Source organism: Peromyscus eremicus, chromosome 12 (assembly GCF_949786415.1).
Source record: "Peromyscus eremicus chromosome 12, PerEre_H2_v1, whole genome shotgun sequence".
Lineage (NCBI taxonomy): Eukaryota > Metazoa > Chordata > Mammalia > Rodentia > Cricetidae > Peromyscus > Peromyscus eremicus.
The window spans coordinates 1844351-1859290 of NC_081428.1; the positions used below are offsets into that span (position 1 = coordinate 1844351).

At 44.6% G+C, this 14940-nt stretch overlaps 1 protein-coding gene across 2 annotated transcripts in view; it reads right to left on the reverse strand.

Moving 5' to 3' along the window:
• Window positions 1-14940, reverse strand: part of Pcp4 (Purkinje cell protein 4) — a 66805-nt gene that overhangs the window by 25616 nt on the left and 26249 nt on the right. For both annotated transcript variants that reach the window (XM_059277310.1, XM_059277311.1), the window contains one exon: window positions 6644-6695. In XM_059277310.1, coding sequence (XP_059133293.1) covers window positions 6644-6695 — 52 coding nt within the window. The remainder of the gene's footprint in view (window positions 1-6643; window positions 6696-14940) is intronic.

The following is a 14940-nucleotide window of genomic DNA, read 5'->3' on the forward strand; positions in this document are numbered from 1 at the left end:
TGCAGAGCTGGGGGAGAGGTCCCCTCTGTTCTGACCCATATGGGAAAATGAAGTTTAAAGCAACCAAGTCACCATCTGTTCTGCTTTCAATAGCCCTTCTGTCTACAAAACTGGCCAGCTCATTTAAAAACATGTGCTGTTTCATAGACAGAGGTGGTTCCCAACCCTAGAGCTACAGATGACAGTCCATTAAGATGTCTAAATTATTGCATTTTTCTCATTTGACCAAACAATTGATAAGTGGAACTTGAAGCAGCTCTGTCTCCTGTTTGGGAAAGAGCTCCAAAGGGCAGAGGTCAATATCTTCCCAGGTCATGATATTTTTGTGGGCTTAGAAAGATCTCCAACAGCATTCTTGAGCATCATTTATCACTTCAGATTCTCATTAACACATATGATGTGAAATGTGGCTTGATATTCAGCTGGCCTGGTCCTCTTATACAACGCTCAGTGTCAAAAGGGAAAAGATGGGAAGAAAGGAGGGGGAAAGGAAAGGGAACAAGGAAGGAAGTTGGTGAAGGAGGGAAGGAAGGAAGAAGGGAGGAAAACAGGAACAAAGATGGAAGATGAGGAAGGATGGAGGACAAGAGGCCAGCACATCCCTCCACATAGTTAACAACATGTCGGATCATTCCAAAGAAGAGAAGCATCGAGTTTCTCCAGTATCAAAGTCACTACATTCCTCAACCCAAAGGGCAAAACAGCTTTTTAGAAGTCATTCTGCTAACTCAGATTGATGGCAATAAACCCAGTCAGTACCAATCCCTGAGACAACCTTCACACAGAATCAGCCACTCATTCAACAATACTACACTTGAAGCAGGCTTGCTTGCAGACCCTGATGGCTTAAAGGCCTGGCTTAATAAGCAATTCCAATTTCATTCTTTCTCCATCTGGATCAATATTAGAAGCAACCTTGGACATCCATCCCTTCCTCCTAGAATACAGATTCTGTAGAGGGCTCAGAGCCAACAGCACAAAAGACTGATCTCTGAGTTTCAGAAATTCTCAGTGTGTGTGTATGTGTGTGTGTGTGTGTGTGTGTGCGTGTGCGCGTGTGCATGTGTGTATGTGTGTATGCATGTGTGCACATAAATTGATTGTTTCAAATAAGAAAAAAAAAAGAAGGAAATACAACAGGAGAGCCTAGATGGAGACCAGCGTGTTTCGATTTCCACCTCAAATGCTCGCTGTGTTTGTGGTGTGCAAGGCTCCTGGCTTCTGCAGCACAGGGTATACTGCGGTGGCAGAGACGGAAAAGGCTTGATGGCCTGGGAGATGTCGCACACGGTAGAAATGGATGACCTCATGGAGGGGAGTTTTCCATAGCCAGGTGCAGTCTGCCTTATAAGCAACATGTTTCTGAGGTGTGCTTGAGGTTGTCATTGTCCCTTTCCAAAGAGCTTGGGGAGTCCGCTCCTTGATGAGAGCTGGAAGTCCAGTCTCCACCCACCTTCCAAATGCACTGACATGCTCCCCCCACCCTCCCCGACTCCTAACACCAAAACTGCATCCCAGGCAGCTTGTCCCTCCCCGTCTCCGTGCCTTATGTAAAGTCGAGCACAGACACATGACTCATAGAAGCATCCAGGGTCACAGACACTCAAGAGCCTTTCCAGAAATCACATTTCTTCCTCGTGCCTTCCATGCCAGCCATTCTAGACACAAATGCAACGTCACCCCGGCAGCACCTTCCAACAACGGTCTTCTCTCCTGAACGTGGGAATAAGCCCTCTGTCACCTCTTGCCCACCCCTGCCCGGGTGACCCCTCACCCCATGCTTGTACAAATCAAACAGTGATGGGTTAAACAGATCCTAGGCACCATCAGCCCACATCAGTATGTGGGTCTTGATAACCTGTCATGCACCAAGAACAAAGAAAAGACTGTTGATGGCTAGTGGGCGACATTAAAACGAAGGGCAGAGTGCAGGAGGCATGCATATTTGAATTCCATTTCCTACGTGAGCTCTCACACTCAGTTTAATGGTAGTGTACATGTCTATGTGTGTGTTAAGGTGGGTCCTCAATCACTCTCCCCACCTACTTGATAACAGAAAAATAAGAGAAGTATTCTCTTGTGTACCAGTGGGTGGATTCTCTCAAAAGTAAAGGTAAAATAAACTTGAATTCCTATTATTTGGATTGTATTCAAAATAGGAAGAGGACAGAACCTAATATAACAGAGCACTCCCTTCATTGTCAGTGACCACGCGATCAGGGAAAATCTCACCTTCTCCCTGCTTGCCCTCACAGCTCCTAGAAACTTCACAGTGACAGCATCACCCCCAAAGAAGAGACACACCTCTGGATGATGAGCCTGAGGTTGTGTTGCACTATTCACTCTCATTAAAGAAACCCCAGCTCTAGGATGACCCCCAAGGAGTGACACAACACTGCCCCCCAGAGCAGGGAGCTGCTCTTTTCTCGAATCATGTGGGTTTATTTGCCTTGTCTTTAGAAACAATTCATCATAGCTCAGTAAGTCGGGAGAATTCTGTCCTAGTTTTAGAAACTCAATTTAGCTTGGCCAAGCAGCAGAGCCTTTCAGAAGGGTTATTACTCATAAATCTCTCCTTCGACGGGAAGTCCCCCCGAAGCTGCTCTTCTCTCCCTGTCTCTCCTCTTCCATTCATGAGTACAGAAACTTAACCCAAGTCTGTCTGAGTGACCCACATCAGGTTCCACGTCAAACACCCAGGAAAGAGATAGCATTTTGCAAGAATAAATAGGTGATTCGTAATGAGTTGTGTGCATTCAGACAGCATCTGTGCTTATAAATATGTTTGGATTTAATTTTGCTGTCTAGACTACAGAGATCTGTCACTGGGGCCATGAACTCTCATTTAGCTCAAGTGGAAAGTTACATCAGGAGCAGTGATTCCCAGGGCCTGATTCAGAAGATAGCCCGGGAGCTCTGTCCATAGAGCCATGGAAATCTCTAGGTCACCCACATTCCAGTGCCCAGGCTGAAGAGATGGCTCCACTGGTAAAAGTCCTTGTTGAACAAGTGTGAGAGACACAGTTCAATCCCCAGGACCCATGTGAATTTTCGAGGCTTGGTGGTAGTCATGTACACAAAGTACTGGGGAGATGGAAACAGGTGGATCCCCTGGACTCACTAGTCAGCCAGCCTGGCAAAATCAGTGAGCTCCAGGCTGTGAGAGATTCTGTCAAAGAAAAAAAAAAGGTGGAGGAAGATGCCCTCCACACACATGTACTTGCACACACAAGAGTATATATACTCGCCAAAGAAATTATAATACTAATATTAACAACAAAACTGCCAACCATGGGATGGCGAGGTGGCAAGGTGGCGAGGTGGTTAGGAGCACTTACTGTTCTTCCAGATGACCTGAGTTATATTCCTAGATCCTCCATCAGGAGGCTTACAAACACCTGTAACTCCACCTCCAGGGAGATCTATTGCCTCTGCAGATACTTGCAGTCATGTGCACAACTCCGAACATACACAAATAATTAAAAACAATAAAAATAAACATTTTTAAATTAAAATTTTAAATTTACCACATTACATCAAATGACTGTAACAAAGTCTTGAAACACGGAAGACATTGGGCTTCAGTGGGCTGATAACTCAGGAGAGTGAGGAAGACTTTGGGGGTGTCCAGGACAGTAAAAAAAAAAAATGGATAGGTGTAATATTCTGTGTCAGTAGGTGTTATGATGATAGCTACAACAAGAACTGCTGGAAACCTATCTCTAGCCAAGAGCCCTCTAGGGATAGCCTTAAGTACATAGTGTCAGTGGAGCCCAGAAGGCAATGCCCTTCTGAAGCTTTGAGACAGCCCTGTTCCCTGATGCAAACCATTCCAAGACCCACAGGTCACTCCCAAAGTTGTCACGGCCTTATATTTCAAACAGAGGCCTCAACTAAATCCATATTTAGAACAATAGCATGTTGGCTTGTAGACACTAATAGAACTGGGAAACCCTGCTTTTAATATGAAGGACCGCTGTGCTGTGTGGCTCTCACAGTCTTTCCGTGTTCCATGCTGCATGTGTCTGTTCTCATGGGTCCTTGCTCCTTTAACACGTGTAGGCAGCTTCATTTGATATTAACAGGAAACATACATTAACAAAATAGATCTCCCTTGATAATTGCTCTGACGGAGTAAAGTAAGTTGAATTTTAATGTCGTTTAATATTAAGCTAAAACAGAAATTCCAAGACCCAGGAATTTGAGAATAAGAAGTTGAGTAACTTGGACTCTTTAGGGAAATTTGTTCTACCCTACTTCTGGAACATTTTAGTGCACTCTTTTCTGGACTACTGCTAGCCTTTATTGTCTTTGCTCATTTTTACAGATAAAAGCCTCCAAAAGACTTACTAATATAATAATGTATCATATACAAATATATGTAAGAACTGCTTTTCCTCAAAGTAAGGTATATTTTGTTTATAATAATATGGATTTACCCAGTGCCATTATCCTATAATTATCGAATAATCTCTGATTCCTTTTTGCCACTTAGAAGCACATCTCCTTCAGTATCTAGTTTTATGGAATGAAAGGTCTTTTTGCAGTGTCTTGACTTTTTCCGTTTGATTAATTTTTATGCCTCCAAGAGAGGCTCGCTCCATGTCTACTGATGAGAACCAACTTTTAATTCAAAAATTTAAATAATTATTAAATAATTAAAGAATTAAATAATAAAAATGTATTTTTAAAGCAGGCAGAAATTCCATCTTTTGAATGGGAGAAAGGTGCATCCTTCATAAAAGCCAATCCTGCCTGTGGGTACAAAGCCCAGGCATGCAGACATGCCCCGAAGCACCAGTGGCATGGCAGGAGAAAGCCAGGACACAGCAGCGTGGGTCATAGGAGAGCTTGGTGCTGACTCAGCCATCACCATGCCTCATCATCAGGCTCCAGGCTACTCAGGTAACCAGGGCTCATACTGGAACAGGAACAGGCTCAAAGTGTGGGCCAGGGACAATCTCATAAAAGACATTATAAAAGATGCAGTCGGATCATAAAAGGTTTTTATTCCCTTCCTAAAATCGTGTTCTCTCCCAGTTACATGGTGGAATTTTCCAGAAGCTGCACATCTTGAGGCATTGCAATAGACACAGTAAGCAGGCAGGGAAGCTCAGCCGGCCCCTGTCGGCCACACACTAGCAAGAGGTGTAAAACCCCACTGCTCTTTGCACTAGATATGTTCGAGCTTTGAAAATAGGAGCTTTTCATAAATAAGAATTCCTTGTATTAATAGGTAGAGTGTTTATTCCTATTTAGTGATAAGCAAACTTTTAAAACTCGCTCTACTCTCATTTCCAGAAGAGAAACCATCACCAGTTAAGCCAAGATGCACTAAAGGTCTGTGAGATCTTCTGGCACTCTTAAGGTTACAGTGAAGTTATAGTAACAAGTTGGTGACCCTGAGGAGTAGTTGGATGGTAAAGACTGTAGTCCTGACACTGTGAGAGGCTGTGGACACAAACCTCAGTTGACAGGTGGATACAACTCTGTGACCAGGAAAATCAGCGGGAGCCTCAATGAGGGATGTTCTGTGTGACAGACGCCCTTTCCTCATTTAAACCAATAGCTCCAACCTTCCTCCTCCCTTTTAAGCTCCTTCCTGCTCTCTCCTCAGCTTTCTGATCTCCTTGCCAGTGTCCCACACACTCCCTCAGTCCTGCACAGGAGACAGAAATTTTCTGGACGTAAAATGAAGCACCCTTGGGTTTGGGAAGACCCACCATCCTTCCTTCTCAGCCCCCATTCTGAGGTCATTGTCACCTCCACAGCTCTGGCCCTGACCAGGACAGTACAGCAGGATGTTCTCCGCTTGAGTCTCATCTGTGATCTACACTTTGATTGGTGGACTCCAGCATCTCTACCACTCAGTGGGGGCAGCAGGGGTTTTCCACAAAAGGAGACCACATTTTGTAATTCATAAAATTTATGAACATCCAGAATCTAGTGTCTTCAGAGTAACACTGTCATGTCCCCAGGTATTGTTGATACTGGGCTCACTATTATGCAGCGTCCTCTGTCCCAAATCTAGCTCTTCCAAACCAATCTTTTGTTTCCATAAAAATATGAAGCTCATTCCCGCAACTGAAGATTGTTCCCAGTGAAGCCTGGAGAGAAGGGAGGCGCATGTTCCCAGCACCCTATGGTTTTATCTGTGGGTGACTCTCTGCAGTAAAAGCAAGACTCCTGCCTCAGCTCCACCCCTGAGACCAGCACTGGGTTCTGAGCGCTCTGAAGGGCAGAAGCCAGTTTCCCACCCTCCTTCTAGTAGTTGAGCACTTCACAGTTTTCAAAGCACTTATCTCATTTGATCTCATTTTAGCCTCACAACAACTCGGGTGGATTCTCACCAACCCTAATGAAGAAAGCAGAGAACTATATTTGCATTGTAATTAACATGTCGCCCAAAACAGGAGTCCTCTTCTGGGAGGGAGACTGCTCTTAGCATCACATTTAGCTTGCTCGGCTTTTCTTTGTAAAGCCGGACCACAGGGCTCACTGTGAGTTGCTAAAAGCCACTCTAAACTGAAGCACAGGCATAAATAGCAAGCTGATTTGGGTGGAAGGCATGGTTCAGAGTTATGCATGCCCAGGGAGAGGCAGAGGGGGTGGACAGGCAGCAGGACCTTTCCTGCCATCTTACCATTATCTCCCGGCGTCTTGTCTTTTCCATTGGTCGCTCCAGCACTTTGTCTCTAAAAAAAAAACATTTTAAGAGAAGAGAAAAAATGATCAGATGTATTTAGGACTATTTTTGTCTTTTCTGCTAATTCAAATATCTCTCATATCACCTTAAGTTCAGAGTTACTATAACTTAGAGAGTTAAAGCACCGTGCTCTGGAAACAGTGACTCCAAACCAGGACCTAGGGAAGCTGCCTCCCGCCTCCCTTGTCAGTGTCCGCTGCTGGCTGAACACAGCTCAGAAGCTGCATGAAAAGCTGGATGGTAAGGGCTGTTGATTGAGCGCAACCTCATCCAAAAAAGGAGAAAAGTAGCCAAGGCCATGTGACAACCCCAGGGCTGCCGAGGCTGGTCTCACACCACTATGTTCTTATACCAGGCACAAGAGACTCTTATGTTAATTGTAGGAACTCTTATGTTGATTGTTCCTCCCACTACTGATCCACTTTATTTATCATTGACTATGTCTGTCCTGGGTATTTCCATTTGTCCAGTTTGGCAAGAAGTATGAAAAACATTATGAGCTATTTTTAATATCTTTTTTTTTTATTCTTTGACTGCTGTGGAATGGTCTGTATGTCAAATGTGTTGCTGATTGGTCAATAAATAAATCACTGATTGGCCAGTGGCCAGGCAGGAAGTATAGGCGGGACGAACAGAGAGGAGAATTGAGAGAACAGGAAGCTGGGTGAGAGAGACACTGCCAGCCGCCTTCAGGACAAGGAAGATGTAAAGTACCAGTAAGCCACAAGCCATGTGGCAAGGTATAGATTTATAGAAATGGATTAATTTAAGCTGTAAGAACAGTTAGCAAGAAGCCTGCCACGGCCATACAGTTTGTAACCAATATAAGTCTCTGTGTTTATTTGGTTGGGTCTGAGTGGCTGTGGGACTGGCAGGTGTCAGAGATTTGTCCTGACTGTGGGCCAGGCAGGAAAACTCTAGCTACATTTGACATTTTTGTTCAGGTATATAGTGAATTTTAGTCATCCCTAATTAAATTCAGTCTGAAGAAATAACTTTTAAGGTTAGATTTGCATCAGTCTGGGAGATTCCTTGCAAATTCTCAAGATATATGAGAAACATAACACACATATAAGCAGAAAGCATGTCTCTTTAAAGCTCATCATGGTCTGTGCAGTTATTCTGACCCATGGAGGAAGAAGCATCTTGTCAGTCCAAGTGTTTGACAACTGTCAGGAAGCATCAATTTGAGAAGACAGGAAGAGGTTGCAATGACTCTAATTTCCAGAAGAAGGAAATGGGGCCAGTAAAAAGCATGGAGCCAATGGTGTCCTGTAGAAATTACCACTGTGACATAATCACAGTAAGGGGGTCTTGGAAAGACAGACAGCCACCAAAAAGGACAAGCCACCATAAGTGACCCCAAGAAGTAATGATGACTTCAGAGTTCACACATGGTCCAAGACCAGCCTACCAACAATCTCCTAGGAGGGGAATCAGTGCCCTTCAGTGCTCAATGTTGTCATAAGGAATTTTTGGGTCATTAGTCAGGTTCTCATCGGTGTAAACAAATAGAGTCAATGACAAATGCGAATGTCAGTATAGGTGAATGTCCTGTGAATGCTTACTGCCCTGAGGAGATGATTACCCAGACAGCACACCAAAGGTAACCCCCAGCACATCACCAACACCCTCAGCCCACACCCTTGCTAAACTGAAAGCAAACGTCCACCTGACCAGAGACACTGTGCTCCGCCCAGTGAGACCAGCCCCTCTCAGGAAGGAACAGGGAGGGAGGACGAGGTGACAGGGAAGTTCACAGAAAGCTGGCCCCTTCTTCGTATTGAATTTGGAACCTTTGAGTTTCCACAGTGATAGACTTGCCAGGGTTAGACCTCCAGCCGGACATCAATTGTTCCTGCCGTGGCATTCATCCCCTACCTGGCGGAGGCTGTAACATAGCCAGCTCAGTTTAAACCAGACAGCACGTTCCTTGCCTAGAGCAGATGTACGGGTATTAACTGGCCGTTTCTTTTTGTCTGTCCTTAATTTGAGGCCACCTCTTGTCCTCTGTCACACAAAGCTGGTAAATGCATGGTTCCTGATGGAAATTGAACCACCCAAATCAGGGACGCAGCTGCCACTCTGGGTATGAGCAAGCCCACTATCCAAGACCTCCCTTGAATAATTCATAGATGGATGGAGATAAAAGAGAAATTGTGCAGAATGAAAGGTGAGATTTTCAGGGCAGAATAAAGACAAAGTAAATGGGATGCAAGTGCAAAGAGGGTGCAGGCCCAGCCCCGTCAGCTTTAAATGCCTTAAATACCAATACCTTTCAGATGCCACAAATGCCGCCCAGCTCCATAAAAGATCACATTTTACAGGAAGACTGAGATGTGCAGAGGGAAGAAAAAGAGCCATTCTTTCAGGATTTCTAAGATGGGGTTTTTATGTCGGCTCTTGGATGAGGGAAACAAAATGGAGGTGATTGATGTCATGGGAGATGCCATCTCAGGTCAGAAAATGATCCTGACAGAAAAAAGTACATCATTGAAAGCATCTTGTTTCAAAGACCCAGTGACATTTTCAAAGGAAGACTGAGTGCATTGGAGGGTGTCCAGAAGCTTCCAAATCCCCAGAGTCTGGTCTTCATATCTGTTTACTTTACAGTCCCACTACATGGGGTGACAAGTGTCCCTGGACTAAGGAGCAGATAGTCCAGAACAGGCCCTGGGGCCGTCAGACACCACAAACTCTGTGAATTCTGACAGTGTCTTTAATGAGGTATGTGTTCTCATCAGCTTCATCAGCCTCACTTTACCCAATGTGCCCTAAATGACACAGAGCAGAACTTTGTGCAAGGCCACAAAGCTGCAAAATGCCAAGCCAGGATTATAACCCAAAGGCCAGGCACTCAGGTCCTGCTCTTAGCCACTACACAGGAGTGTCTCTTCATACTATGTGTCACATGTCTCCTGAGCCACCACCACAGTTAAGGAAAACAAAGAAGGGAATTCATGTCTTAAGGCTAATGTGACCTCATTGGCACCCACAGATATGACATATCTAGAACACTTGGATTATAGGAAGAAGTTGTCAGACCAATAACAAAAGGCTGAACTGTAGGATGGTTGTTAGATTTTTTTAAGTTTATATATAGTACAAGTACCAGAGTTAAACTATGCTGAAACAAATGACTATGTGGCTGGAAGAAAGGATTGATGGATCAATGGATAAATGGATGAATCAATAAATGGATAGATTAATGGAGGTGTTGGTGGATGGGTTGATGGATGGATGGATGGATCATTTAATAGGTAGATCAACGGATGGGTGGGTGATGGCAATAGGTGAACTGGTGGATGGATGAATAGATGGATGGATCAATGGATCAATGGATGAGTCAATGGATGGATGGATGAGTGAGTGGATAGGTTAATGGATGATTGATAGATGGACAGATGTTGGTGGATGAATGATAGGTAAGTGGATAGGCAGGGAAATGAGTGAATGGATGAACAGACAAAGGTCATTCTCTAAAGGAGAATGGGGGAAATTTTTATTTTTAATGAAGTATTAGAAGCCCCTACCCTTGAGAAAGAGGCCACCTTTTCATTCCACCCTGACTCTTACCCCAAGACAAGAGAAGAGCTGGCTCTTCTCTCCATCCTCCACAGCTCCAACTATGACATCATCATCCTGATACTACATTGCCCACTGAACAAAACATTAAGGATGTAATCTATTATAATTACCAACACAATGAATAGACAAACTCTGGCAGATTTGGGAATTCTGTCCCTTTTCTAGGAAATCAGAAAAGGTTCAATAGTATCTGAATGCCAGTACTGCCATCCAGCTCAGATTTCCAGATAACAATATATCAGCACATGCAGAGAACAGAGACAGGTCACTCTGTGTAAATATATCTAGTTTCAATTTACCACTCCAATTGCCAAATTACCACAATGCAAGTCAGGTATTGAAAAGACAGTTTCAGAATAACCCAGAAAAGCGAACACTAGTATATCTGAGAGTTTTGAGGGCATGTCCTTTCACAGCTTTTGTCAGCATAAACCTGGCTGGGTGTTTTCAGGTGGCTCTAAGAGAATTAGACAAAGGCTGTGGGCGCCAAGCACAGGAGAGGCTCATGTGTGAGTAGTTCTTATTACCTTTTCTGGAGGCAGGGGTGTTGCCTTGGAGGCCAAAACTCAGCCTCCACCTCAGCCACAGCAAAACCTGTGTCCTGGGACCTCTCGGCATTTATTCCCAGGAGAATCTACTTTGTCAAAGTTACTGGACCAGGTGTTCTCATTTGGGTCCTCTTCTGCTCACCTCCTGCTCCATCCCATCCTAACAAGATCACTTTCATCAAACACTCAGGTTTGGGTTGTCCTGGAGCTCTCTGTCCCCCACAGACATGGCATCCTATTCCATAGGATGAGTGTCTGGGAGACTGGCAGCCTCTTGCTCCTTCACCATCTGAAGTCAGCCTCCCTGCTACACAGCCAGCTTCGTGTCTGCCCTCAGTTGGTGCACAGCTCCCTCTTGAAGCATGTGCAAGCCATGTCCCCGTAGTCATCTGCAGAGACCTCTTCTACAGTCAGAGGACCCTCTGTGGCACAAGACACTGTGCTCAGCTTTGCTGTTGCCTTGATAAATGTCCAGACCGCCAGGCTCATCAGGCCTTGTGGTCCTCAAAGTCTCCAATTTTAATATGGACTTTAAGTTACAATTAGGTGTGCTAAATACCCATGTGACTTCAAAAGAACAACATGAAATCCCCTTTTGCTCAGCCCCACATTGGTGGTAGGATATATCTAAGAAGTTTGATGAGGGGATAGAAGGACAGAGAGGCCTAGGCAGAACCACCACTCTAGGTTAGTCATCTGTAGATGCCTTCAATGAAACTCAGACATGAAGTTTTCCCTCCCTGCCAAGGCTCACTAATAAAAATAAAACATATAAGAATTTAATGAAGCCTCAATTAAACGGAGCTGAAACAACTAATAGTATCAACTAGGCCTGTGCCGTTAAATGTTCCTTTTGATAATTTAATACATTCCAAGTATCCATTAAAAGGCAAGAGAAGTAGTCTAAAGACACAGCTTCTGAAAGTAATTTTCCCTGACAGGCTCATTGCACCAAGACCTTCAGGAAACGTGAGTATTCATGTGTGCATGTGTGTGAGTGTGCATGTGTGTCTGTGTCTGTGTGTGTGCATGCATGTGTATGTATGTGGTATGTGTGTGTGTGTGTGTGTTTGTATGTGTGTGTACTGTGTGTTCATGTACATGAATGTGTGGGGTGTGTGTGTGTGTGTGTGTGTGTGTGTGTGTGTGTGTTTCCCAGAAAGCAGAGCCTGAGGCAAACATTGTTCATGCTATAACTTATGGCCAGGGTGATGTCTGAGTGAAGGAAAGGGTAAGAGGCAGTAGACAGAGGCATCCACTACTTGAATGCTTCCTCAAGCTGGCCATGGTTAGGTGCAGGTTGCATTCCAGAGCTGTGCAGGCTGAGTGAGGATGAGGGGCAGGGGAAGCACAGGAGTTACTACCCAGCACCTCTGTCCCTCACTGATCCAAGATGCCCCACAGAGCATTGATTCCCAATGCCTCTAGACTGTGCAATTTCACCCCTGGCATAGGCCTGGGCTGATGGGGAAGTCTCAGGGGATAGGGAGGTAGAGATGGAGGCATTTGGAGTGGGCAAGAGATGAGGAGCTGCAACTGTGCACATGCCTATGGTGATATTTTATTTGTACTGAAATGTGATTTTATTTGTATGTTAATAAATAAAGTTGCCTGGGGGTCAGAGCTAATAGCAAGCCATAGCGGAGCTGGGCATTCATGGTGCACGCCTTTAATCCCAGCACTTGGTAGGCAGAGCTAGCTAGATCTCTGTGTGGTCAATGATACAGCCAGCATTGGAGACACACGCCTTTAATCTCAATATCAACCGTAGAAAATCTGGAGGTCTGTACAAACAGGCAGTAATGAGGCGGTCATGTGGTTGGATTTACAACCAATGAAAAGGCAGAACAGAAAGTCTATATAAAGACAAACACACAGGAAGTAGGTCTCTCTTGGCTGAAGAGGCTAGGTGCTGCAGATGGGTAAGGCTCTTAGCTCTGATCTCTTGGCTTTCTTCTTTGCATTGGTTCTGTGTTTCTTATTTAATAAGATGGTTGGTTATATCTACACTTGCCCAAGCCCACACAGAGCTGTTAGCCATGGAGTTCCTCACAGGTAAGGTCTGCAGTGCACACAGGAGGCTAATGACTCAGCACACAAGCTTAATGGGTGAACTGTTTCCAGTTGCAAAGCCATGAATGATTGCTTCATAGCAGATGCCCACTGAACAGATCACATAAATTTCTAGGAAATAGTTGGCACTGAGTTTGTTTATCCACGTACTTTGAGCTAATAATGAATATTGATATAAGTCTGACCACTTCTAAGCCACGGTCAGGAGCACACATATTGACAGCACAGCATCGTATTGAGTAGAAAAGTGCCTGAAACATCATTAACACACTCAGCAACATCCTGATGACATTTTCAAAAACCCTGATTATGTTTCCTTTAAGTAAAATGGATTTAACAACAACTTGGTCCCCCTGTTCTTCTCTGAGAACTCTTCCACAAAACCACCATGCTTATAGAACAACTACCCCAGTACAAGATGAAGAGCCTGGACTTTGCCTTGGAGACAAAATGCACAAGCACACTAAGACATTAAGACATTCAGTAATCAAGATACATACTTGAACGCAATGTTTAAGCTGGCACAAGCAAAGACCAACAGTTTCAAGGCCAGAGCTGAGATTATTGTCCTTCTGCCCCTCTGCCTCAGGTTCCCATGTGGCCAAGACAACACAAGTCCCTGTGCTTCCCCGAGACAAGTATAAGGTTCAGAAGAGCTATTTATAACAACAATCTAGAAAGATATTCCAATGCAGAGCAGTTGTGAAAGCCATCTTTGCATCATGAGCCATAACTACAGGTTAAGAATGGATGCCATTGCCTCCTGAGTTCTATTATATGATTTCTAGACTCCTGAAGTCACAGGCCCACCTGCCACTTTACCGTCCATGCCTATGACATCAGTATTCCATTGGTATTACACACAAGAGGCCAAATTAGCAAAAGCAGTGTCATTATTCATGCTAATTTCCAACTTGAGACACAAGGCTCACTTGGAAACCCATCTGTCTGAATGTACACAGCTCCACCTCTAGAATGAGAAGCACATCCTCAGGAAATGACATTTTTAATAGTTGATGTTTGAAGAGTATGAAACGTAATGTGAATTCCTACTGGTCAAATTTGGGGCACAGCCCCAAAATTTTGGGTACAAACTCCTACAAAGCAAGTACGTGGTAGACTGAGGCAGGAGGATTACAAATCCAAGGCTAGCCTGGTCTATATAGTAAGTTATAGTCCATCTTGACTTGCATGAGACCTTATCTCAAAAAGAAAAACCAATGGGAGGTGTAAGGGTGTGTTAACAGGTAAAGGGCACCTGCCAGGACTGATGATCTGACTTTTACCCAGAACCCACATGATGACAAGAGAGGAGCAACTCCTGGAGGTTGACCTCTGACCTACACAAGTGCACCATTGCACATACACTTGGGGCAAGGTGGGGGGAGGAGGAAGAGGAGGAGGAGGAGGAGGAGGAGGAGGAAGAGGAGAGGAGGAGGGGAAGAGGAGGAGCAGAAGAAGAGGAGGAGAAGGAGAAGGAGTGAGGATGAGGAAGAGAAGAAGAGGAGGAGGAGGAGGAGAAGAGGGAGGAGGGGAGGAGGAGGAAACTTTTAAGAAAAAAAGTGGGGATGCAAATTGTAGCCCTGGGACTGTCTCTGAATGTGGGTCTACAGCATTTGTGGGTAAATCTGAATTCATTATTTTGTTATCTAATTTTGTAAGATACCATTTGCCTAGACAGTCATCCCTATCAACAGTCACTTTGATAAGAAACAAGGAGCCTCATGGAGAGCTAAGTGCACAGGCCATCCCTGACCTCCTCCAGGCTGCACATACCCAGGTCTCCTGACTTCTCCTCAGCCACCAAACACTGGAAGAGGACTTTATCTGAGTTTGACTTTGGCAACTTTGGAAAAAGACAAATGACCCTTGTACAGGGGTCTGGGTTTATAGGAGACAAGGAACGTGTAACACAGAGCCCTCACTCATGGAGAAACTTCTTCTCAGCCATGTTGCCAAGCTCTTTGTGGGTGGAAGGAAATGGGTCCTCATGGGCCTGTTGTCAGTTTTCCACAGCTGATTAAG